Source organism: Pholcus phalangioides, unplaced genomic scaffold, assembly GCF_987345545.1.
Source record: "Pholcus phalangioides strain wild (caught in Gottingen) unplaced genomic scaffold, Ppha-v1.0 ptg000007l_1, whole genome shotgun sequence".
Lineage (NCBI taxonomy): Eukaryota > Metazoa > Arthropoda > Arachnida > Araneae > Pholcidae > Pholcus > Pholcus phalangioides.
In genome coordinates, this window is record NW_028301600.1 from 29,722,387 (window position 1) to 29,750,234 (window position 27,848).

Sequence of the window (27,848 nt, forward strand, 5' to 3'; positions counted from 1 at the left end):
CGAGGGCCAATTGAACCGGCCCCTACAATTTATATCTGATTCCGAACAGCAGCCTTTTTTATACTCACCGAGAGATTGGTGCGCTACCCCCCGATGTGGGACTCCTTACGTTAGCAATCTTTTTCTGGTCATGTTGCCTTTTCTGTTGTACGCCTATGTCAGGAAAGTTTCTGACTAGGACAAACCGGGTATCGAACTCGCGACACCTCTAAACATCCTTTGGCACTTTGAGCGACTATCTTATCGGCCTAGGCTACCGCACTCACACATATCTAGGAGTACGCAAAACTTTCACGTATTTCTTTCAGTACGTAACGCATGTTTACTCATATATCCAGTAGTTCGCAAGCCTCCAACGTATTTAAAATCTGTAGTTTGAAAAGTTGGGAACCGCAGACCGTTTTAGTGCTAGAAGACGCGAGTTGTGTCGGAGAACCCTAATAGCATATGTTGTACACAAAGTTACGCGCTCAAAACCAGTAACGTTCACAAAGCTAGGCCCAAAGCTTTCTTCGCCCGACTCGCATTTGCCATTTGCAAACCGAAATTAGGAAAGTGCAGACAACCGATTTTAGCTGACCGCCATTGTATGGTTGAGGGGATTGCGAACCCGGTTTGTCACAATGTGAAGCCATCACGATGATTGCATGGCGGCTGAACCGCAACCTTGCAATACAGACGTGTATAATTTTTAGTGCAGTAAACAGAACCAGTTTTTTTTTCTCATTGTTGTAACAACGTTCAGTTGATATTAGTATTGTTGTTACAATAAAAAAAAAAAAAGCTATTTTTTCATCTCACCATTACATTAGTTAATTTTAATTTGGAAAATAGACGACAGCAACAATAGCATACAATTGAACTGCTCTTATCCGGCCCTCCTCAATCCTGATCTCTCACCTAAACCGGTTAAATTTTTATAATTAACCCGCTTATATTATTTTTAATTGTTATTTATTTTTCCCCCATCTTTAAAAGGTATTCGTGTTGTAATGTAATATTTTTCTAAAGTAGGCCTACCTAACACGTATACAGAAATAGATAATTAATTGCTCACTGGTTTCAATATCTTTCCTCCTTCATCCGAATTTTCTCTCAACCAGCTTACTCTCTCGGTACGGATAAGAGGTTCTAGTATTATACTTACGTGGGAGTCACAGGCTAACTTAACAAGAGAAACATTTTATTTACTCATATTGTTTATTATTATTTTTTACTGATTTATATTTACTCAGCCTATCATAGGGGTCATAAACTATTTGCAAGTTACGAGCTCTGTCTGTGCCCACAGGGTCGTACTTGGGCAGCTGAGCAGGTTGCAATAGAACGAGGCTGCAAAATATTAGGACCTACAAAATGGGTTTAATATTGACTGAATCAACATACTTTTTGACTTTAACTGTTCAATAAAGACTGCTTGGAAAAAAAAAATAATAATCAGTTTATATACAAGGTGCATAGGTAACAGGGCGTATGACATTTTACTGGAGAACCATTGATCCTAGAGGCATACTTCCAATTAGAAAAAGTATCTAAATAACGTGTAGCAGCCTACTCAGATATATCATTCATATTACAAGGGGCTGTATAGTTATTAAGATAAAAATGTTTACTTTTCATACGGACACCCTGTGCTCAAGAACCCATGGAAAGTTGTTGCCCTGTCTCTCTTGATGCCAAATAAAAAAAATTCCACGCGTCCAAGTGCAATATTCATATATATGAGATATTCGAATTTAAAAAAATGGAGGAAAGGTGAGAAAAAACAGCATTAAATGCGGGAAAACTGTTTTACCCGCATTTAATTTGCCCATCGGAGCAACTTAATGAGTCATTATGCTCCTTTCTATCTGGCTGAGATCAGGATTCATCGGTGGCCAGTCCAGTACAGTCACATTTTTAATTTTGAAATACGTTTTGGACAATGTTGGACTTGCATGGGATCATTATCCCCTGCTGAAAAACACCAGTTCTGTTCGCCCCCCCCCCCCAAAATTTAACCAAGTAGAATGAAATGATTTTCTAGTGTCTCTATGTATTTTTGTGAGTCTCGTTTTCTATCTAGGATTGCTGACGTTGCGTGTTCATTGAATGTGGCGGCCGCCCATACCATCACAGAACCTCCACCCCGATGTCTGCTGAAATATGATCATAACTTTTCAATCAAATGGTGGCAATACCTTGTAATGCATCGAGACCATCTGAGTTATATTTCATATTGTTATTGGAAATAACACTGATTCATTTGTCTCCATAAGCTACGTAGTTTTGAGTCCACTCAAACCTCTCGAAAGGTGGTGTGTTGTGTGTTTGAATGTGGTGCTTTGAGAGAGCTAGTTAACGGGCAATTTTCATATATGAACCATAAAACTAGTTTCTTTTATTCTTCTTAGAGCCGTATCTGGTGCTATATTCCAACCAATTCCACAAAAAACATTACCTGGGTAGACACCATTCATTTTATCAGCCTATCATCGTGTGTAGTCGTATATCGAGGTATTCTAGAACGTGCTTTTGGATTGTTAGGCGTCCTACTGGCTAAAACGTGATAAGTTATGTTTTTGCAACGATTTAAAGCCTTTGAAAAATATTCACACAATAGCCTTACTTAGCAACTTCAATCTCACAATTTTATTAATCTCATCTGTAGAAAGCTACGTCACTTTTGCCGTCTTAAATAAAATATTCTCTCGCACCTTAATCTGTCTTATTGCATTTATAGGTGCCAAGCCTTGCGTTATGATTACGCTTTTCAAATTTGCATATATTCAATAGTTTCCATAAACGTTTGGGGCACGTAAAGTAATTTTAACAAACTAACGATTATAAATACAATCTTCATTATTTTATGAAAAATGCTCTTTAGATTATTGAAAAAAATGCTTTTCCTTTTCTGTGAAAAAATTGCATTTCATTACACCACATGCTAAAAAAGTTATAAAGAAAAAACAAGAGTCAATATAAACTTTGGGGCCATATTGTATAACGAAAACATATTGAAAAATTTTGCTGCATGCTAAAATTAAAGGAAATAACTGATCACAATAAATTTTTTTTACTGTCCAGAATTTTCTTAAGATCTGTTTTTGTCACCTAAAAAGGATTGGATTCCAACATAAATCGCTCGAAAACTTGAAAACAATTCATAATAAAGGAAATCAAGACACTCACACACAAGAAGAATAAAGTACAATGAAGTTTACTTTCATTCATCCCACTTTTATTTCCCCATGTAATTTATTAATACATATATACAGGGCAAAGTCAAAATGCAACGATGAGACATTTCAATAGTGTCTTTCCCCTATGCATTTATAATATAATCTTATAATATCTATGTTCTTTAATATCAACAACCATTCGTGAACATTGACCGTCCTCGTCTTCTATTAACAGCCTTTATTTAAAAGATTTTCTACATGCAAATGGTTCTACAGGTGAACAAATGCCCCAGTGAGGGTTATCATGGGAGATCAAGGACAATATATACATATGCCGCTTGCTACGAGACTGTGTCTTTTTTAATATATTTTTTTTTTATTGTATGTTTCTTTCCATTTTTTTGTAAACTGCACAATTGCACAGCTATACAACTATACAAAAAATTATTCTTTATTTTACACCTTTCGTGGCGTCTACACAAAATCGGCATGCATGGGAAACACAGAATCTTGACATGGGCAGTTTAGTTATACAACAAGCCATTGGGTAATGAAAATATCGAAACGGAAGAATCAGATTAGGATATACCAACCAACAAAAACCCTTTTTATATTTAACAAAGTATGATTATTTTAATGAGCTTATATTCGAAGACGAGTTGGTATTGGAACTAAAAAACGAATCCAAAAAAGTGCTGAAGCCAAGACCAACGTTCTATAATTAAGCTTTAAGACTGTTACTGTATAAAGGGCTGTTAGGGGTGGAGTGGAAGGGCATTCTAATGCAATCTAAAACTTGCTAAAATTTGCCTAACTTTTTTTTGCACAATATGCACGACGGTGGCTGCTGCTGTTGTTGTGGCTATCATCGTGCATGTTCTTGAGTGTATGTAACAAATGAAACAGGAATCAACGCATATATATATGTATGCCAGCTTTTTTAAAAAATAACTGTTTGCAGAATTCGATGGTCATTTGTGTTTTCCCTAGAGCGACATTAAAATCACTCGAGATGTAATTATGCACGGATGGTATATATCCGGAGGTAAATTATTCAAATTTTACATTGCGGCATAATTCTCATTTCAACAATATTGTGGTTTTTTTTCAATACGCGAACAAGCGCCCATATTTTCGATCACAGTGTCACAATAATCACAGCTTTGTCATATTTTTATTTTATTTTAAAACGCATAATCTTCCGATAAATCTGTAATTAAGACCATAAAAATAAAATATCTGATTGTGTCAGCAGTTTGATTTTCTCAAATAATTTTTTGTTCACAAGAAACAAGACTACGTTGGTAACGGGAACAAGCGAAACATTATGGTTTCTTGTCTCAAATACAAATATTCATCTTATTTTCAAATACACAAGTTATTAATATGATATTAAAATTTCTTCAACAAGTTTTTTGTATCGGAATTTTTTTTCCCTTCAAATTCATATATTTTCGAAGTTCCAAAATACATTACAAGAATGAATATATATATATACAGAAAGTTATAGCATCAAAAGTTTAGTAAAACTATAATTAAAACACTTCTAAGAACACACATGGAGAATGTTTAACATTTGAGTTAAACAATATATTCATAAACAATTATATTTTATAATATACTTTGTGTTAAAAAAAAATTAAAATGAATAATAATATTGATCACCCGTGTTCAATATTTGTGATTTATTTTAGTAAAAGAGTGTTTCTTTTTTATGGTGTAGAAGAAATATGACTTATATGAAAGATTGGTATTGATTGAACGATTGTTGTCATTAAATATATATTTCGGCACGGCCTTGTCATGGTCAATAATCTCAAACAATGTACGGAATTTAAAAATGTAATGTAATAAAATTATAACTAGGGGGAAATCAGGGTGTCGGGTGCGTACACCCATAATAATACGTACACTCATTTTCTGACATAAATCCAATCTATTCCGAAATAGTTTTTTCCCCAGATAATCAATAAGGTAAAGCATACCCTTTTCTTATGATTTTTTAAGGTGATGATTCTTTCTTATAAGTGAGAGAGAGAAATAAGATTTATATTCTAAATCATTATTTTTTTTATTACTTAATAATCTCAAGTATAAAATAATTTTTGAAAATCATGTGATCGTTTGAATAGTTTCATCTTCCGGTGGGGAGATGACATGAAAAAATTCTCTATATAATAACAAGAACCAATATGATGATCAGGTCTCATCATTACGTTGGATATCTTATACTGAAATGGGTCAGAGGCGTCGGAAATGTTTTAGAGCTCTGGGTGCTCTTTATAAAGGAGATTTTGATTTCTGAACTAATTCCGTGGGTGCCCAGTCTACTGCTACAAAATGCTGTGGATGCTCGAGCGCCCACTGCACCTCCGGCTCCGACGCTACTGAAATGCGTTAATGTGAGATTTCAGACTCCGTTTGAAGTTCGAGTCATAAAGAAATTAGTAGATCAGAAGTTAATTTATCAATTTGTCCTCAATTGTATGAACTAAACGTATCAATATTAATGCAGTAAAATGTTGTCATTAAAAAAATTTCAATATAACTGGGTAACGAAAGATTTCCTTCTTCATTTATGAGAGTCATTATTCCATATGTAAGGTGTGACATTATTCAAGCTTAGGGATAATGTCACGAAAATGGATAATATAAAAAAATATTTTGCTCAAAAATATTTGGTATTTGAGATTTTTTTTTTTTTTTATTAATTAAGATATTCAACCAAAGTATTTGATAGGTAAGATTCAGTGTTATCCAGAAAAAATAATTTTGAAGAGTAATTTTTCACACTCCTCCCCAAGATTTTAAGGCTAGTTTAAAAAAAAGGGGACATTTTTTTGATCAAAAATGGAAATAACTATTAAAAAAAATCACCTAAAATTTGAAGGAGTATTTTCACTTCTCTATGAAATTTGGAGGTGTAAAATTGGCGAACACGGGTAAGATTTCAAAGATTTATCTAACGTGTGTATGTGGGGAGTCCAGCGAAGGAGGTCATTTTAGCAATAAATTTCTCTTAAGTGCGTGTAATTCCCCACTTTTGCCCCATATTTTTTGCTGACCATATTTCATTGAGGGACACCGAGCTAACCATCTCCAATAGTAATCAATATTCGCCTAGCCGTAAGTGAGGAGTAAAACCGCAAAAAGCAAAACGTCGCCAATTCGGGACCAAAAACGGGAGTATGGGTGGTGTAAATTCAAAAAATATTATGATGAATATTGGTAAAATATTATTGAAATACTTACAAATGTAAAAATTCTCATTTTTTAAATGGTTTGTAAGCCAAAAGTTAACTCTTAGAGAAATGGACTTATTCTGAATATGTAATGATGCTTTTTGCTATTACACTATTACATCCATCAATTTTAGTTTTTATGAATTTGAAATGTGAGTTGTTAAAATTGTTTCACATTGCAATAAACGAGGCCATGCCGTCACCTATAAACGAAATCTGCGGGTCTAATACCGAAAAGCATTGTTTAAGGTTATTATTGTTATTTTTTTACAATTTATAAGTTTTCCTTATATTGAGGCACATTCTTTATTTCTTCACCAAAAATTGACAATAGGCATATGCATAATTTTTTTCAATGACGTGAATGTGAAGCAAAATCAACAGACGGACGGAGGCATGCAGCCTATTTAATTGTTTAAAACGGATGAGGATAAGGACAACTTTTATACGAATAGCACCGGTCAGTAAATTTCTGTTACATATTCCTCGTTAATGAATGATTCCAAAAAATGCCAGTTAATTTTGTTGCACTTATTGAAAAATGATAATACCCCCTCCCCCTCCTTCTCAAAGGATTTCTATTAACATTCCGCAGAATATTTTGAAAATATTTGCATATCTCTTAAATAAACAATATCTAACATTTTTAGGATATATAATCTGTGTGTGTGTGTGTGTGCGAATTCTAATTTTAATATTTTAAAAACCGAAATAATATTGATTTCACGTAAATTCAAGTAACATGAAATAACTGAAAATTTGAACCTATATGCATAATTATAATAACCCCTCTTGAAAAAATCAAAATTAAATTTTTTAATTCAAAAATTTCCGTGTATATCTATTTCTTGGGGAATGCATACTCATGCAAGACGTCTATAAAATATAACGTATATTTTACATATTACATATTAAAACGTATAAAAACTTTTTTAAATCTTGAACACATTATTATTCATTTTTATATAACGTATTTTTATTGGAAAATGATACATTGATTGTATATGAGTGTGTGAGTATATGTGTGTGCTAAAGTGTTCGATTACATTGCATAATTTTTCTTCAGATACATAATATATATATATATATATTTCTTCTCAAATATCTTCTCAAACCATAGCCCATGATAATTATTATAAAAGAATATGTATTTTTTTTCTCATACGTTTGCTCAAAATTTGGCACCCCTCTTAATTTTTTTGAGCAAAGGAACAATCAACAGTCTTATACATCTTGATAATAAGCAAAGCATATATATATATATATCCAATCAATATTACAACATCATAGCCATCTATAATAACTTGATTATTTTGTATAGTATATATATATATATATTTATTTATTTATATATATTTTTTTCCATTTATGTATGTATATATATTCATATACACACATGCATAAAATTTTTTTTACCTATACAAGTTTGAACATCAAATAAACGTAGACAAAAACAAACAATCTACACAACTTACAATAATACACACATTTTTTTTTTTTTTTTTTTTTGTTCCTTTCTACATTAATGTTCGAAGGCTTTAAACTATTTGATCCTTTGGTCAGTATCTTTGGCAATCAATCCTTTATCATTCGATGATTATTAATAATAATAATAATAATTTTTTTTTTTTCAATTATCAACAGATGTGCTTTCTACCACGGAAACAATAAAACTGAATATAATGTCTCACTTCTACGTGATACTGGCATACAGCTCACAGTCACTTTTCAAAAATTTTCGAAAAAAATATACGGGACAGGCTTCAAGATATCGTTTTTTTTTCTTTTTTTTTTTTTTTCCGTCGAAGTTAGTATGAAAATATAATAGTAGAGTGAAAGTATAATGTGCGATGTTCCTTTCATTAGGCATATTTTATATATTATATATTTATATCGAAACATAACGTTGCCATTTTCTTCTTGTTTGTTCTTTTAACGAGGTGCATTTCTAAAACTCTTGATTCAATATAGTTCATTTTCCAATTGCAGATTTGTTTAAATTGTGAACACGTGGTCAAGAAGTAATATTTCTCTCCTAATTTGTTTTTTTTTTTTTTACTCATCCCCACAGAAGGACGCGAGTACAATCATTGTATTATATATATATATATATATTTATATATAACGTATTTCGACATCAGTTTCCTAAAAAAATTCTTTTTTTTTTTGCATATACAAGATAAAACTCTCGGTTTTTTTTCTATAACAGTGATTTTTTTTTTTTTCATTTCGAGTTCGCTTCCTATACTAAAAAAATGTTGTTTTTTTTTCGATTTTTTTTTCTATAAAAAAACCTGTTTGATTCGTGCTACAATCTATGGCCGACTACCCCTTGCCTGCAACATGTATCGTAAATTTTTTTTTTGTAATGTTTTGGTTTTTTTTTTCCTTTCTTTCGTCATTAAAATGGGAGAAATATCGTTCTATAATTGTCCTTAGAATTATTGCATCTATCTATATTCGGAGAGAGAGAGAGATAGAGATAGAGAGAGAGAGAGAGAGAGATACTAATGCTTGGAACATATCCGAGACTGAAAGTATTGCTCGAAATACGCTAAGATATCAGTGAACATCGTTACTTTTTTTCTTTTGGATTTTCTTTTGATGGAGGAACGATGTTTGCCTTTGTCAACAACGTTATACTTTTTAAACAGCAGTAGAGCTTTTAATTGTTGGCATTTCACAACCAAATTATATGGAACGAGAACACTGGGGCAAGCCTTTTATATATATATATAACGTATCTGTAAAACGAGAGATATATTGGTGTTGATTTCCAGATCTTGATGGACGATGGTTTTTCGAAACGGAACACAGTTCACGATTGGTATGAAACATCACTGAAATGTACAATGTTTCGTCTTTTGATTCTTATATGGCTGCGGTGAATTCGATATACTGGAGGACCTTGTTTCCACGTCGCTGCGACATTAGATGAGACGAAAAACCATTTTTTTTTGGCATTTTTGGCAATTATTGAAGACGGATGTTTGCACTATTTTTTTGCACAACAAGAATGAAACAGTAAAATCAATATATTGTAGGCAAAGAATAAAAAAAAAACAACAAAAATAAGAAGATATGCTTGAATGTCATGTCAATAAATCATCAACCATACTTTGCTTTCTGTGCCTTCAGGATTCCATGACGTTTTTTTACAGGACATTCACAACGAGTGACTTGTTCGTTGATTATTCGTCTGTCCGTTATAGATGTAAGCTGTAGAAGGGCTTCTTGTCTTCAAGGTTCAAAAATATAGCGATGACAGTGACGGAAAAAATTGAAACGAAACTATACCGACGAACTGATATTTCATAGTTTGTACAGAAATAACTCACGACATTTGAAGATGGCGATCAAAAATAGAAGAGCGCTACGTACGACTTCACACGTAGTATTCAAAGCTTCAATAAATGATTTCCAATGAAATGATTGAAAGGTTAAACTCACGCTGATGCGACGACTCTGTTTTTATAATTAACAGTTACTGAAGAAACCGATTTGGGAACTTATTCAAATGCATATGAAAAATCACTCGTAAGATTGTAATTAGTTTGTAGATGTCTGTGTCCTGGGAAAAAATCGCATCGGTGAAGTATGGAGTCCTGCGTATTTGATACGAATAGGTAATTATAAATTTGGCAAGCCTAGATCAATAGGACTGATCAATCAGCCGTCGACAAAAGATGACGCATCACTTTGTGACGATGAACTGACGAATAACTGATGTAGGTTTTTTTTCTTCGTTTGCTCAATCCGGATATCGTCGTTCTCCTTTTACAAAGCATACAACTATCTTTCAAAATCTCCTTTTTATATATGTGCAAACAAAGCAAGGGTGCTGTCCTGCTGTTTTTATGTATTTATTTTCCTTTATTTGTATTTTCCATTGAGCTAGGCATAATGGGAATTTCGACTATGACATTCATGTTATAATATTCTCACTGATGTTCCCCGTCAAGTGCTTCCAAATACTTCCGGTCGACAAGGCAAGGTACCACCTTATGCCTGGAAATGATGAGAGAAAACAATAATGAATGTTTCGTTAATTTTTGAAATGAATAAAAAAATATTAGTTTGAATATTTTGTGACTACAAAAATGATTTTCGATACTCATAATGATGTAATTTCACAAAACAATATATAAAAGCTCTGTTTATTTATAAATATTTTTATTCCGTAAGCGTTAAAATTTTTTTCATTCAAATGGAGCATTTTTTTTTCTGCAACTATATCTATAGATTTCGGTAATGTGTTTGCATGCATTTTTTCCCGTAACCATCAGCTTTTAAAATCAAACGAAATTCAGCTCATGATAAGTTCTGAAAACTAACTATTGCAGATTGCAATCTGATTGCAGACATAAATTTTGAGAGAACAGGTTGCATCCGACTATCAAGTTTAGCATCAGGAAAAAGGAACTTCTTGTCGATGTCCATTAAAGACAAAGCTTTCAAGCTCATTTAAATGATCCCATTAAAATATAAATGATTGACAACACGGAACGTCTAGCGAATCGTTTAATCTTTTTGATTCTCAGAATCCCGTTGATTACACGCACTCGTCGCATCATTTACGAATTTCAATTAGTTAGCGACACCCCCATAAACCGAAACATAATTTTAATGGGTTAACATTTGGAACAAAGCATAATTATCTGCACTGTTTTCATCGAGAACAAGTTGTGATAACTCTCTAGACACATTCATCAGTCAATTTTAGCTGCATTTAAAGATGTTAAATGTGTAGGAATTAGGTCAGAGTAGCAAATGTATACGTAATATCTATCGTTGGGAATTATTGATCGGTTATTCGACAAACATAATGTTGGTGAATTCGAAATCAATGTTTTTAATCCACCCCGATGGCCTAGAAATCTACTGTCACGAAGAGTTACGTGGCAATGAGGCTGTCGCATGTGAAAGCAGTTTAAAATTCATGCTTAGTATGACCAGTCCCTGACACATATGGGAAGATGCGGACAGTTTGGGAGGCTTATCTTTTCCCAAATTCATCTTCCAGTTCTCGCTCTCTCGAATATGCCTACAAGTGTTAATTAATTGATTAGAAAAGGGAAGAGGAATATAATTGCTCTGACATTTGCATTTTTAACCCTTTAAGCGCATTGACGAAACATCTGGCCTCCTTAAAAGCGTCTTATTTTAACATTGACTAGCCCAGATACTTCGTAAAGTTGATTTCTCAGTGAAAATTTTCCCTCTATATTCTTAGTTTGCACCTGCTGAAAATCGAAAGAAATCTTTCTTCATTAAAAAGATATGACATTTTGAAGGGGGTTTGGTGATTTCTGTTGTGCCGTTCAAAGGATTAGTGACCCAACATAGTTTTTTCCAGATTCTTCCACAACCGGAAATTCTCATTCGAGGTAAAATTCAAGGTTTTTAAATTAAGATACCGTATTTTAACGTGTATAAAAAACCCCTTTTGCCAAAAATTTTGTCCCATAAAAATAGGAAAAGTTTCTCATACACATGGATAATATTATAAATATATCTTTTCAACTATTATCCAAATTTTAAGCCCAAAAAAATCAGGGGGTTTCTCAGACACGAGGGTTCCGGGTTCCATATACACGTTAAAAAATATATTAACATGCGTTGAAATTATCCAACTTAGAATTTTATACAGGGTGATTCCATTAATTTCTATTGCCGCATTTTGCTGTGAACCATTGATCCTAGAGACAGACCTCCAATTAGAAAAATTATCCAAATAATGTGTAGAACTCAGATACGTCATTCATGTTGCAAGGGATTGAATAGTATTGAAATGTAAAAATTAACTTTTTATATATACGGATACCCTGTCCTTAAAACCCCAGTGAGACGCTTACTGCCCCTTCTGTTCTGAGGATAAAAGAACCCACGTTTTCAAGTGCAATATTTGCTAGATATTTGAATTCAAAAAGCGGTGAAAAGTTGGAAAAGAACAACACAGGTCAGGTCCCAAATTTCTTCCAATTTTTATATTTAAATATCTTTGTGAATATTGTCCTTAGACACGTGGAATTTTTTTGTTGACCCCGGGAAAGACAGGGCAACAACTTTCTAATTGGGTTTTTGAGCACAGGATGTCTGTATAAAAAGTTAGTTTTTGTACTTTAATAACTATACAACCTCTCACAATATGAATCACGTATCTGAGGTCTACAAGCTATTTGGATACTTTTTCTAATGGGAAGTATGTCTGTGAAATCAACGGTTCGTCAGTAAAAGCAGCAAAAAGGGGAATTATGGAAACACTCCTGTATTATAACTTACTTAGTGGATTCATATCTACAGACACTCACCGTGTTGTGTCAGACACGGCATATATTCTTTAACATAAAAATGTTTGTCTCCATCTGCGCAGCTACGATACGATAGGTACGAATACGTTCATTTGTTTTGTATTAAAGAATGTGTTTGCCGTGTCTGCACGACACGGTGAGTGTCTGTAGATGTGAATCCACCCTTAAAATGAATAACATGTGAATGCACACCTTATCCGTACAATTTATGTCTTTCCAATTTTACTAGGGGCTGGGAATCGATTTAAATTTTCAATTGGTTAAACAAAAAATTTCAATTGATTAATCGATTGTTTTCATATGCTCATTATTTATAACAAACGTATTGGTAACTGTATAATGCTAATAAAAATATATTTTGCTCATTTTAAACACAACACACCTATTTGCTAGATGTAAACAAATATAGGAATAATTAAGAAATTGAGGCTGCCAGTTTGAAGCAATTATTTGATATTCTGAACAGTTTTATCAAATCCTGGAATTTCCTCACTTGGATCTTGTGATTTTTTTTAAAAATTGGTTATTTTAGTTTAGTCATTATTTTCGAAACTACTTTTGATCATACAGTTGCTTGCTTTCCTAGAAACTCCTCTCAAATGTTACTTGGGAGTAGAGTTGGTGCTTCCCGAATATATATGAAAACTGTTCACAAAATGGAGGCATTGAATTTTCGTCTTGTCTTCTAAAACTTTCATGGAACTCAATTTGAAACTAAAATCATCAAATTTTTTTCGTTGAACTGATATGTCAAAAAATGTGATCAAAATATTGATTCAAAATACGGTCACATATCTGAATTGCTATGTATTGAAACACTAATTTAAGGCATTGTAATTTAAGACATTCAATCGGTTTCGTAAAATAAATCGATCAACCTACAAGCTTTTAATGAAAATTTTAGTCGCATCGGTCAAGTCGATTAACTGAACTAAAAATTTTAATTGCGATTAACAAGTGATCGATTAACCGACCCGATTAATTGATTAAAAGAACCAGCCCTAAATTGTATTATGTAGTAATGTAGTAACAAAAGAAAAATGAGAATCTCTTTTTTTAACGTAATATGTAGCTGATGTTGAACATACCTGAAGGGTATCAGCAGGAAAATAACAATAGGAAAAACCATCTTGACGTAAGACCAAGGTGAGAAACCAAAGAAACACATTACTGCCAGTTGGAATACTTGGCACATGGTGAATATGTGAATCTTTCGTTGAGGACATCGGCGAATATAATGGTTTGGAGGATAGGCCGCCTGCGATAAGAAATACAAAACAGTTGTTTTAATAAGAGTAAAAAATGTCAAAAAAATCCTACGCTTTGACTATTTTGAAAATTATTCAAACATCGAGCATGCGCACATGAGATTTGTTTAAAACAGTCTTACTTGTTCCATGAACAATAACGTGATCCTTTCGAACATTTGGTTTCCGTTGAGCGACGTGATGGCCATATATAAAAAGAGACCATCTAATACTGCTGTCGGGATGTAGGCCATGGGGTACGGCAACAGGAAAGTTGAAAATCCGATGAGTGCATGTGAAATGATGCCCGTTACTCTCGTTTCCCGTACTTTTACGATTCTGAAAAAGAAGCAACAATAATTCAACGTATCTAAATTGTATTTATCGATATCTACCATTTTTTTCTCAGTTTCATAGAGTTAAAATTTCAAGGGAATGCCAGATGTTGACAGATCTAGAATAATTATCTGAATTTTTTGAAAGAGGTACATGCGTATATATATATATATATAAAAACTTACATTTCGTATACATGGCCTTGTTCAACTCTCTCTTCAACATCCGCTAGACTCCTAACGTGGAGTGGTGAATGTGGTAAGACACCGTGCATCCATGGCAAACCATACAAAGAAAGGAAACCATTCATGACCCCAACCACAAACAAGTCTAAGTGGTACGCGGGGCCTTTTTTTAATCTAGAAAAGAAAACAATTAAAATTACAGTCTTATATATTCATCAAACTGAGCAATACTTTTCTCTGTATTTATGACAATTATGTCAGGTTTTTAGCTCCCCAACGGGAATTAAATACAAATAACAAATAATAAAATAAAACAATAATAATACAAATAATAACTCACTTGTTACAAGGATTGTTCACCATAGCCGCTGAAATGTTCTGGTCCATGAAGAACAACAGCGACAGTGCAAATCCCATCCCCAGAGCTGCCATGGCTGCTGTCCAAGGAAGCTCTTCAACAGGAGCTCTACTTAACGAGTAGCTTGTGTTATATCGAAAATGGTCAGCTGTAACATATAAATACAAAAATTTTAAATTTAATTTTTCTAATCATTATTATTAAGAATTAAGAAATAAACTAGACCTTACATACTGTATTGTGGAAACGGATACATACATGATACTCGTGTAAATGAAACGAATTATAAATAAAGTGTATACAAGATATATCGTAGCGAAATATCGAAAAGACGAACTCCGTCGCCTTGCCGAAGAGATGGGCGAACCTACCGAACCCGAGATGAAAGTGATAGAGCTGAAGAAACTTATTACATCCAGTAAAGAATACGACGAGGTAGTTATCGCCTCGTTGGGCATTTTGCCTGTTGTGGCGTTGTATTTGTATTTGTAAGATTATTTCCTGTTAAAAAATGCAGTTATTTTTGACCGTCTCTCTCTTCTTTTTCTTTCGAAAGAAAGTCATTCACTTTTGCAAGCAGACAAGTGAATCTGCTAAATTCTATTGCTAAATGCTGTATTCTGTTGGTTAATGCCAAATTCTGTTGGTAAATGCCAAATTCTGTTGATAAATGCTAAATTCTATTGCTAAACGCTAAATTCTCTATTGCTAAATCCTAAATTCTATAACTAAATGCTATTTTTTAAATTTCTTTCATTTCCGAAAACTTTGACTTGAAGGGAGGAAACTTCGAATTGAGGGAAAATGTTAGCACTAAAATACAGAAGTTCTGGGGCTGAATCAAAACTTTGACTTAGGCTGGGATTACACTATAAAAGTTTTGTAAACGTGCTTTTATAAAACTTGAAAAATACAACTAATAAATTGATCGGTTGCATTTTCTCGAATGTAATCGATCAGCTTATTAGTTGTATTTTTCAAGTTTTATGAAAGCACTTTTAAAAAATTTTCAAGTGTAATCCCGACCTTAAACAGATATTCGATGATATATGATGACATTCGATTAACACACACATGACCCATATCCTATTTATATTTATTTTTTTAAAGAAAGTTACATCCTGTTATCTCATATCATATTGTAGTCAGACTGCTCATAATTCAAACTAATAACAGCAACGATATCTACTCTTTTAAAAGTTAGTTTCCCCAGACAGTATAAGTATTAATACTGTCTGGGTGAGTCAGTTCTATGGAAAAACCTATACTGGGAAATGAATCAGGAACGAAAGTGAAATATTGGAGAAACAGATAGGAAAAGATGCTAAGACATTTATAAGGATAATTGGGGGATGGCGCTAGGCTTGAAATTTTCAGAAAAGTAATGCCTAAAATGAGATAAATATTAATTTACTAATATTAAACCAACACTAATCACACGACTGTCAAGACCATTTCACCGCTCGGCGAATAAAGTACTGAACTGAGCTTAGTTAAAAATTCATTTTCTCATCTTAGCGTTACTCCTTATCGAGAAATTGAGAAAGGAGTGACCGTATCGCTGGAAATCTGTATAATATAATTGGAATTGGGGGCAGAACGTCAAGGCCGAACGGAAAAGGGGAAGAGGAGGAGAGAACCCGCTGTTCGTTGTACAGTACCCACCACTATTAAAATCACTCATAATTAATAAAATCAATAAAACCCACTTTCCTAAAGGCAAGTTGCTGTATAAAATAAAATGATAAAAGTCAATTATTGACGAGAAGAACGAGAAATCCCTTCAGGGTTACATAGTTTCGGTGTGTGCATGTGTCTTTTTTTATGTGGTTTGTACTTTTGTTCTCTTTCTTTTGTACTATTTATATCATTTTGTCATGTGTTCCGCCCAATTGGAAAAACCGAGTTCAGACCACTTTAACAACTGTGCTTCTGTCAAATTCAAATGTTTTTGTAAAAGAATTTTATTTCCTATGAAATCTGAATGAAACTTCAACTGTATAAAGTTAAATGATCCATATCTGCGTCATTTGCCGTATTTCCAGAGTCTGGATACCATTTGCCCAATTAAATTGTTTAAAAACATAATGTTTTAGCGTCGAGAGTGGAACAGCTACATCTGCAGAACGACCAACTAATGCTGATGAACATTAACTCAACAAAAGGTATTACGCCTCTGTTGACAAAAATCATTTACAAGCGTTGACAGGAAAATCCCAAAAGAAATTATAAGACTTTAGAAGAGGTTCTCCTTCTAATCCAGTATTTCTCAAAGTAAGCGTAGCGACTCCTAGGAATGTCGACAACCTTCGTCAGGAGTGTTGCAGCGAGCTGGAGATATTGATGCGTGTTCCTATTTATATGCTTTGAAGTGATTATTGTACCAGTGAAAATATCTATTAAACCATTCTGGGAAGCCGCACATGAATCATGAATTGGGCAAGTGAGCCGCGGATGAAAAAAGTTTGAGAACCACTGTTCTAATCGAAAGGCCCCTCAGACAGTCTAAACTCTGGCGCATAGTTTCCCAAACTTTTCGTCCCATCGTCCCCTACTCATAAAATTTTTCTTCTCATTGCCCTCCCAACCCAAGAAAACCCGTAGGATCCTATACTAAACTCAAAACTTCTACCGCCTCCCGGGCCCTTCCAACCCGTTGCCCACTCTGGAAAACACTGCTCTAGAGCGTAGAAGAGAAAAGAGAAACACTAAAAAAATACTTTAACCCTTTATATCTTTATATCCGACATTTTGAAAAGTAGAAAAGAAGAAAATTATAGTGAATTAATAAAAGTATAAATGTAATGATAATAACAAATAGTTATCATGTAAATTATTTGGTAGGTCATTTTAACTCTAAAGAAAAAAAAACAACAACAGTGTTTTTGACACAATTAGTTTGTTCAAAACAAATTATCAAACCTGGCACTTTAAAGTACCGTCAAGGGTTAAAAATAAAAAGTTAAAAAAAATCAATGAATTTGCCTGTTATACAAAATTGACTAATTACGAAAAAAGTGATTTTCATATAAGCGGTGAACACCAAACTTTCTCTCCTATAGCGCAATTATAAGGCGCCTGGAATACCAAGCGGACTTATCATCTCCCATCTTCGAGCGGAAAAATAGTTTTCTATTCAAAGTGAGGTCTAATCAATCGGTGAAAAAAAGTGGAATTATATAGGGAGTAGTTATTGGCTGTAGCGATAATACTGATGTCATATTTCGCACAAATATGGTGGATGAGCCAGTCTGTGGGGTTTCCAGGAGCTCTTTCACAATGCTAGATCCACCGTTTAAGTTGCTGCCATCTACCAAAAAGATGTTTTATATTGAATATTAGATTTATTTTAGGAAAAAAAATTCTGTTCTAATGACGACTAATGTTCGTTTGTGAATAAGTCTTCATTTTTCTTAATACATTAATTGTGTGTGTGTGTAATAACGCCGATGATTACTGCGAAAATTTGACGTTGGTTTTGAACTAGAGTGTCGAAACGTCTTTATTTCAAGGGCGAGAACTTTTTTTATGTGACGTACACACGTAATGAAAAGATAATTTTATTGCAACAAATTTATACCAGTAATTATCATATTTACGAGTGTCTTGAAATGCTAATGGGATTGAGCGCCCTTCAAAATGTTCGGCCACGAGCTGCCACTGGCTAGGTAGCACTGAGAAGTTAACCCTGGAATAAACTCTATAGTATATGCAACATTGTAAGAAAAATCACCTTTTAGTGAAACATCATTTTCAGTAAAGCAATGGTGTTGACCCTAACGTAAGGACAGAATAGCAATAGCTTCATTTTATGATTGCTTGTTCTGTCCGTAAAATCATTGCAAAATTCGTAACGACTGTTTTTACTGCTTTACTGGGCGGTCGATAGAAACTGAAGACTCCACACTGCGTTAAAATGTTGTTAAAGATGTTGCGTACTAAGTGCGGACTTACGGAATTAAGCTGCATATGATAGCGCAAGTATGATGGATTTTGCTGAGAAACGGAAATTGTGTGTAGGTTTCAACGGTTTCTACGGCACGTCATGCGAGTCGTTGCTGTTCCATCCTTACTATACATAGTCTTTAAGATTCTCCCCCTTAAGATACTTCCACCATTAAGATTCAAATGAAGATGTAGTGACGCAGATATTCGAGTTGTAATAAACTTTTTGCTTGCTGGTGCAAATGAATGTGAGTACTTGGCTAAGAAATATGTTTTAGACTAACGAGAGGGCCACTTTTATTTAAACTGAGATGTGATTGAAGGTAATGGAAAGAAGTCAAATATAGGCAATAGAAAAACCTTCTTATAGAGGATTTTTATTTTGTGAGTCCCTTTTTGCAGAACGTTGTTGTGTGATGAAGCAGATGGGTTGTGGTGGTGGTGGTCGGGAGTATGTCAATATACATTCGGCCGTGTAAGAAAATAAAGTTGGGTGGTGGGGAAGGGGTGGTAACGGCTATGGATCGGGAAAAAGAGCAATGAATATCCTAAAGCGCATGCGCGGAGCAAGCTGCTCTCTCTCATGACCTATTCACGCCATCAATATATTAGTATATTTTGCACGCGAATGCAAGTTTTCTGACATCACAGTGTAGCTCCTAATTGGCTGTGCTGTCATAACGCTGTACATTCAGAGTGTGGATGTACGTCCCGATAAAAAGCCCCCTCCCCCTCTGATTTAGAGTCAACCACATTTATCGCCAGAATTTTTTAGTGAACAAATCTGCCACATATGGAATTTGCTATGGGATTATTACGACATTTTGATAGTCATGAAGGCGCTGGTGTTACAGTTTCTACTCTCTACGTATAATAACGCGCGAATCTGAATAAATTTTGAATTATTTTTTATTCAATTACATTGACGTCGAGTTATTTTATCATGCGTGCAAGCTGTTTTAATGCATTTTTAAACTTCATTTGACATAATGTTTTTACATAATTTGCATTATATTGGCATATTTATAATAATTACAAATTTTCGAAAATTCGTGAATCCAGTCATGTCACACCTAGAAGTTTCACTTCTATCGCGCGAGATTCTCACGCAGATTTTTTTCCTTTTTAATGAACGTCGAGAATGAATTTTTAAAGTTTCTAAAATATAGCTACAATTTATAACAGTGGGTTAGATTCGGATAGCGAATTTAGAAACTTCCTTTACACGTCACCAATTTATTGGCAGTTTAGAAAATAAAAAATAACTCACTCGGCACATCTTTAAAAACGAATGATCCTAGGAAGCTCAACGAAATAACTGCTACAGGCAAGGCGTAGTCGGCCAGGATTTCACGTTTACTGGCCTGCAGGTACGGCCTGAAAAAACATATTTAAAAAAACATTATTCAAATTTCTTATAATTATTCAGCATAGTATTTTTTGACTGATACCAAAAATAAAATTGAAGGGGTGAGATGTTATTGTTACAATTCAAAGACATGGCATTAGATTTATATCTACCGACAACTTATTGAGTTATAAATTCTGAGTAGAGATGTGAATAATACAAAATTGAAGCACATTGTTGCAGTTAATAACTTCAACGTCTGAAGTCTGGTCAATTTGCAGAGTGCCCAGAATTCAGATATTAGCTGCATTATACTTGCAAAAATCGTAAAAATTTATAAGAACGAAAGTGAGTATAATGTAAATCTTACGTTTTGTTAAAATTATAAAGAGACACAGCAAGCCACACGGTACCAAACATTAGAAGTAAGAAGAGCAAGCTGTTCTCGCGTTTGCAGGGACGGGCCAAAGCGACGGCGTCACCTTGTGATTCGTTGATGCTCGAATTGCTGAGCCACTGGAGGGGAATTTCCACAACTTGCTGAGCGGCGGATGCACCGCCACCACCTTCTTCCATGCAGGCGGAAGAAAAGTAATTGTGGTGGAAATCTGTACGTATATAAAGCAAGACATTTTTTTAAGTTAGCAAACTCACTCAAACATACCGATCATGGTACTATAGTTTTGTTATGTTAACAAATATGTGAATACACGGACTTTATATTAAATTAAGTTACAAAACGTTTGAATGTCTCTTGCGAACATAAGCATGACCAGCTATTTTACTAGGTACTTAATGAATATAATTCTTGTCCAAAAGCATAATCAACGAGTGTCTTGATTGTAGTTAATTAAATTAGTCAAGATTTAGATGCCGAGGAATGCACAGAAACATGCTTCAAAATGATGACGGTACTATGCAAATGAGATGAAAATGACGTACTTCGTTCTTCTGATGAGAGAAGCTTTGCAGCGTTGTGCGTTCTGTTTTTAAACAATATCAAGTTGACGAATGACTCTTGGCAGTTATTCAAACGTTTGTTGTTATTATTTCTTTATCTCTGGACCAAGCCCCCACCTCACGCCATCTTATTAATTGTAGCAATTCGGCTAATCAGACAAAAACATTTGAAGCCAAATGTTTACATTTGGTTCTCATTTGAGAAAAGATTCGACGGATTGATCCGCTATTTGGCGAATGGAAACTCGTTATTCTATATAGATAAATTCTCTTTTATTTTATTTTCTTTCATCAATTTTTTATTTACTCGCCAAATGAAAAATTTCGTCACGATTTAGCACTACGGTGATTGGCGGCGAGAATCCTGCTGTGGATGTTTTGGATGGTAAAAGGACTGATGTAATTCTTAAAATATTTGATCACTGTGATCGTGGTAATGTCAGTCAATTCGGAATTTTTTATTAAATTTGGTATTTTTATTTTTAAATATAATACATTTAAAAATCAAAATCATAACTTTAATACTAAGTTACACAAGGACTGATATTATAATACTTAGGAAAAAGAAAATATTATAATATTCTTTGTGTAAAGATTCAAATATATAATGTTTAAATTTCCATAAATTTTAAACACAAAAAATTATAATATTTAAAGAAGCTACCATATCAAAAAACAGCCTAAATGGTCACACAAAAGAAGTTATTTATTACATATAAGGTATCAAACGTTATGAATATAATTAATATCTAAGTCGAAAATAAAAACAATAATGCTTACTTTTATACATATCTCGGCCAGCATCCACAATGAACGCTATGCTGATAAACAGGGAGAATATTTCTTCTGTTGACCTGGTGAAAATTAACACTAGGCATAACAACAGAGTTATTGAACCTTCAGATATTTATTATTCAAGAAATCTACTTTGAAAAACATGTTAAAAAAATAAAATCCAATGAAATGAAAAAAACAAATAACCAAACCAGGCCTGGAAGTTGAAAGAAACTTGAAAAAATTTATAAGACTTGTTGGAAATTACTCGTACGTACTTATATACGAATGCTATTTCACCGGACAAGAAACACAGAAAATTCCTTCGTTCTTTACACTTACCATGGTAAGTTTTTATTGATCATGATTATGTTCTCTCTTGATGATATAATATATGTAATTTTTATGCGTACCTTATTGAAAGCCTTAGTTTTTGTCTCTGAATGAAATCCAGAGAAGATTTTTTCAAGTTGGAATGACGCCATATTATTAACCACCTCCAAAAAAATGAAACAAGTACTCTTCGTTATTACCTCACCTTTATTTGATCGATCGTTGAGGATGCTTCCTTCGGACTTATCCTTTAGACTTACCATTCATCCCTTTGAAATTAGAAATTCTACGAAAAAGCCATATCAATGGACAACACTAGTACAGTGAGTCCAACAGGAAATGAACAAATAATAATCATTAAAAAACAAATCACAGAATAAATTTGTGAAGGAACTTTATTTATACACAAAATGGCCTAAAACAAGTTAAAAATTAAACGGTTCGGGTATGGATATGCTTAAATAAGTAGAGACGTGGTTAAACTTGGCCTATAAAATTCAATTTTACTATTAACTCGCAAAATTTTAAGATAGAACATTATGAAAAAAAGTGCTGTTTATATATCCATATACGTTTATATATATATTTATATATTAGACGTGTTACGATTAAGTTGGATAAGATGTTCACCAATCTGAATATTAGCAATTATCGCAGAACCTAGAACGAGCTGTTCAAGCACTAATACTACTAGATAATATTGATGATATAATATAACCGTCTCACCGGCATTGATGAGATATCCCGTCTGCTTAAAAGCTTATTATTTTAGCAATGACAAGCCCAGCCCAGGTATTTTGCAAAACTGATTTCTCAATGGAACACTTTTCCCCATACCCCTTACTTTGCACCTTTTAAAAATCGGGAGAAAAACCAAAAAAAGACATGGCATTTTACAGGCGGTTTAGTGGTTTCTACTACGCCGAGGAAAGTGTTAATGCATTTTATCACGTGTGACCTGTGGGATACACACTTCGAAATACTGAATGAGTAGTTTTCGTGCGTCATGAACGGTATTATCACCAAAGTTGAATTTGCGAGAAACTTGTTACCCTCGTTGTATCAATAAATAAATTATTGTCTCTAAACACGAATTATTCTGAAATATTTATAAATAGCGAGTAATTACAATCAACTTTTTCGGAATATCACGCATTTGTTAAAGGGACGTCAGTTTTTATTTTATAGTTGCGTGAAATACGGCGAATATAGAAAAACTTACCTCGTCGACCACTTCATAATGCGACTGACATCAAAGATGGAAAAAATGATAAGGAAGAATGTATTCCACAACCCCACACATGCGTACATGGCGTGAAAGTTTAACTGGAAGTCCTGACATATATTGGAGATCACTGCGAAAGAAAAGATTCCATAAATTACTCACTATTTTTTATACTTACCCCCAAAACATTATTAACGAATAAACTACTGTAATTCTGTTCAGCTCAAAATAATAGTTGGTGGCATGCAAAGCGACACAAAGCGCGCATGCACAATAGAGACATTTAAAACATTATTGCTTCAAGTTTATCGACTCACTGTACTTTCTGAATTATTTTCCCATCTGTAAATAAGTTTACTTCAGGTCGTGGAGGTGTAAGGTAACAATGAAATATCTATTTTAACCCTTTCACTACTGACGGTACTTCAAAGTACCACTAATTTTTTTAACCCGAACAACTCTTACATGCGTTTTTGGGTCTTGGTATTTTGAAGTTTTCGGGCGGTATAACTACTTTGCGTTTACCAGATGACAACACAATTGTGGGATAACTGGTTTTGAAATGTGTTATTAATGCATTACATTTTTGTGTAATGCAGTAAAATACTGCTTTTACAAAATACTCCCTAACAAATGTATAAAACAAATTATGGCTCCTCCCTTTGGTGGAATAAATAAATATCCATCATTATTCACCATATTTGAATTGGTATTTTTTGTTGATATGTATTTCATTTTTTCATAACGTGGTAGTGAAAGGGCTAAATTACATTGAGATTTTATGTAAATCATTATAGAGATAAATTACACAAGTGACCACTGAGTTAATGCTGTCATATTATGATGGATATGCAATGTTGCGGACTATCAAGGAAAGATTTATGAGGAAAAAGTTTTTAAGTCATCCTCAGGGAACTTATAAACGAAATTCAGTCTTCAATCAAAAAATAAGTATTTTAGATTGAAAAAATTTTTTACTTAAAAAGCTATTTTTTCAAAGAAAATATTCGTTACAACTTTTGAATCAATTGAAATAATTGCAACATTTTCTGTCAAATAAAAATGGCTCGTTCATTAATATCATAGGATGAATATCGAAAAGACCAGGGACACCGGAAGTTAAAAATGTTTGGTATTGCTCGAGTAATGAACATAATGCTCACTTGGATATGTATGAAACCATACGTCACACGTTCAACAAAAATGTCCCGTGTTTGGTAAATCTCCCATCTCCCGAACTGAGGGGTGGGGGGGGGGGAATGAGCTATATTTGAATGTGATTGGTGTTGCTGAGCAATACTATTCAAATGATTGGTGTTGCTTTAGCAACATGAGCATATATGTTCCGGCGTCCCTGTAAAAGACAGTAAATATATTTAATCCATGATAATATAAACTACAGGATTAAAATTGTGATGAAACAACATCCATAAGGATAATAGACCAGATTAATCAAATATTTATTGTTGCGTTAACAGTGACGAGTATTTTTTCAAAGTGAGTATTATCCAGCTCTCTAACAAGCTAAGGGATGCTGCAAGTTCATAAGCCTGCACAGAACGACATCATATTTTCACTATAACACCGTTAATCGTTTCATACCATATTCATATCAGAGGTCGTTGTTGACCGAGGATGGCTAATTAAACTTGAATACATGGGCGTCAGAAGTGTTTCGAACCTGTGGCTGTACGTCTTGAGGCTTATGTAGGAAATTTTGATTTCTCTGAATTAATTCTGGTGCTCGGGCTCGTGCCACAAAATTCCGAGAGAGCCGAGCATCCACCAGCATACCCGGCTTCGATGCTACTACTTGAATATGACCCACTTGATTAAAAGTTGTTTATCTAGAAGCCGATGATACTTGTTGATAAAGGGTGATCAGCGAATATGCCCTTATTTCAAAATTAAATATCTCTACAACAAAGATCAATAAAATTATGCGGTAAACGGTACGTTTGTCAGCAAAACTGTAAGAATGGTGTACAGAAATTTCGAAAATTTAGTTTTTTTTTTAATTTTTTAAAATTTAAAAAAGAAAACAGAACTGGAGATTTTCAGGTTCCGAAAATCCTCATTTGTGTGAAGAGAAACCACTGCATTCGCCTAAAGCTACTGCATGGGCTGCGGTATGCGCCATGTGTGCTGACAAATTGTTCCAAAATTGTAACGTAACGTTCAGTAGTAATATCGTTTCTCGCACGAAGAAGGGGCCGATAATGCCTCTGGCGCATACCGCAGCCCATGCAGTAACTTTAGGCGAATGCAGTGGTTTCTCTTCACACAAATGAGGATTTTCGGAACCTGAAAATGTCCAGTTTTGTTTTCTTTTTTAAATTTTAAAAAATTAAAAAAAAAACTAAATTTTCGAAATTTCTGTACAACATTCTTACAGTTTTGCTAATAAACGTACCGTTTACCGCATAATTCTATTGATCTTTGCTGTAGAGATATTTAATTTTGAAATAAGGGCTTATTCGCTGATCACCCTGTACTTGCCCAAGTATCAAACTAACCTATCAGTATGTAATATGCATGGAAACTAAACTATCAATAGTGACTAATCAATAGTGAGCTATGATTTTTAAAAATCAATTTTTTTATAAATTTTTATTTATTTAATATATGCATAAATGCATATTGTCAAAAATAAAATAAATACCCACTAAAGAGATGTTACAATTGAATGATAATTTGGAAACGTGACTGTCGATATTATATCATATAGGTATGCACCTAGAGAATATTATGCAAGTAAATAATAGATATATAAAACGTAAGATACCGAAGTGGCTCACCTTTGATGTAGAGGCATAACGGCGCTGTTGTCATCACTATAACGAGCGGTTGGCCTCCTATTAGAGCAAATACGAGGCCACCAATTGTTTGTCCAATGATGGACTTCCTAACATCTAAAAAAAAAGAAGAGGTGTTGTAGGAGGTTTACCATATGAGAGAGAGGTAAAATATTTGGGAAACTAAAAAGAGTTGTGTAAAAATTTGTGACTTGAAATAAGCTGATATTTTCATTTTAATGGTTATTTCGTAACGAAATACATAAACATTATGCAATGTGCTTGGATATGAAATAGTTGATCAGGTCTCTGGTGCCGAGTTGCACAAACCAGAGTAGGTGAGCCATTAACCTTGATTAATAAAGTTTGTACTCACCCTTTTTGAATTGATTTCACTGTTAGTTAAAAAATTGCAGTGAATCTGAACAATTATGTAACATGTGTGAACGCATTTGGGTAAGGCCGGGATTACACTATAAAAGTTTGATAAAATCCCTTTTATAAAACTTGAAAAATGAAACCAATAATCGTACCGGTTACATTCACGCAAATGCAACCGATAGTCTTATTAGCTGCATTTTAAGTTTTATAAAATAACTTTTATAAAACTTTTATAGTGTAATCCCGGCCTAATATTTGAGGTTTGAGAAGATGTACATCTCTCTCAACCTCATTTATTTATACAGGAAAAGTTCCTGAGTATAACTATTGGGTCCATTTCCATCAATTGTAACCGATTGAAGTTCCCCTGATGAATAATTTGGCAAATCAAACAGCAACGAAGCAAGATAGATAAGAAATGTCAGGCGCAAGGTTGCAGAACATCTTCAAATCATGAAGAATTCACATCAAGAGAAACGGAGAAATGGATAATACAGTATTAACCAATTAGAGGCAGATATCGTTAACTTTTTTTCTCATGAGTACCGACGTCCTCACCGAATCACTCGAAAGTGCTCGATGTTCATGCTTGATTTTGTACTCGCGTTAGCTGTCTAATGTGATGGCTCTTTAGACCATCATGCCAACCATAGGGCAGGGTGCCATTTGGCAGAAGAGGCAGGAAGCAGACATTGCCCACAGAGCCTTCAGGCACGAACACGGCCGTCGCGTCGCCATAATCCAAATTACACCTGGATTCGTCGTTAAGATACTTTTCCATTCCATAGTGGTTTAGTTTATGACAAAATGTCAAAACAATTATTATCTTACAAAAGATGTTGAAGGCTGTTAGCATAGGCGGAGATAGACGTGAAAGTCTAGGGGGAGGGCACGACGATGATGATGTGAATTCATATGTATGCATATACATTAGATCAGTCGGCTCCACCTTTGACGCTGGGGGGAGGGGGAAGGGAAATACTCCCCTATGCTCCCCTATCTCCGCCCATGGCTGTTAGAAACATATGAAGGATCGACAGCATGAGTAGAAATCTATACCAGATAGTGGTGGCAAAACTTCTGGCCCGCAAAGCAGCAATCTGGTACAGGAAGCCCGATTAACGACTTTGTAGGAGTGTAGAAAGGCCGCAGAGACGGGGTGCTTGTTATTCAGAAAAAATTGAAGACCTCGAGTTGGACTCACGGAATTATTAATGCATCTCTAATCATTTATGCATAAAGCATTC

At 34.0% G+C, this 27,848-nt stretch overlaps 1 protein-coding gene across 1 annotated transcript in view; it reads right to left on the minus strand.

Moving 5' to 3' along the window:
- Window positions 1-9,009: 9,009 nt before the first annotated feature.
- The window catches only part of LOC149085156 (solute carrier family 4 member 11-like), a 251,979-nt gene continuing 233,140 nt past the window's right edge, over window positions 9,010-27,848 (minus strand). The window contains exons 10-19 of the mRNA XM_089233001.1: window positions 26,224-26,337; window positions 23,423-23,555; window positions 21,874-21,947; window positions 20,504-20,741; window positions 20,056-20,162; window positions 14,823-14,988; window positions 14,483-14,656; window positions 14,105-14,300; window positions 13,803-13,972; window positions 9,010-10,411 (exon numbers count right to left, since the gene is read on the minus strand). Coding sequence (XP_089089127.1) covers window positions 10,345-10,411; window positions 13,803-13,972; window positions 14,105-14,300; window positions 14,483-14,656; window positions 14,823-14,988; window positions 20,056-20,162; window positions 20,504-20,741; window positions 21,874-21,947; window positions 23,423-23,555; window positions 26,224-26,337 — 1,439 coding nt within the window. The 3' untranslated portion in view covers window positions 9,010-10,344. The remainder of the gene's footprint in view (window positions 10,412-13,802; window positions 13,973-14,104; window positions 14,301-14,482; window positions 14,657-14,822; window positions 14,989-20,055; window positions 20,163-20,503; window positions 20,742-21,873; window positions 21,948-23,422; window positions 23,556-26,223; window positions 26,338-27,848) is intronic.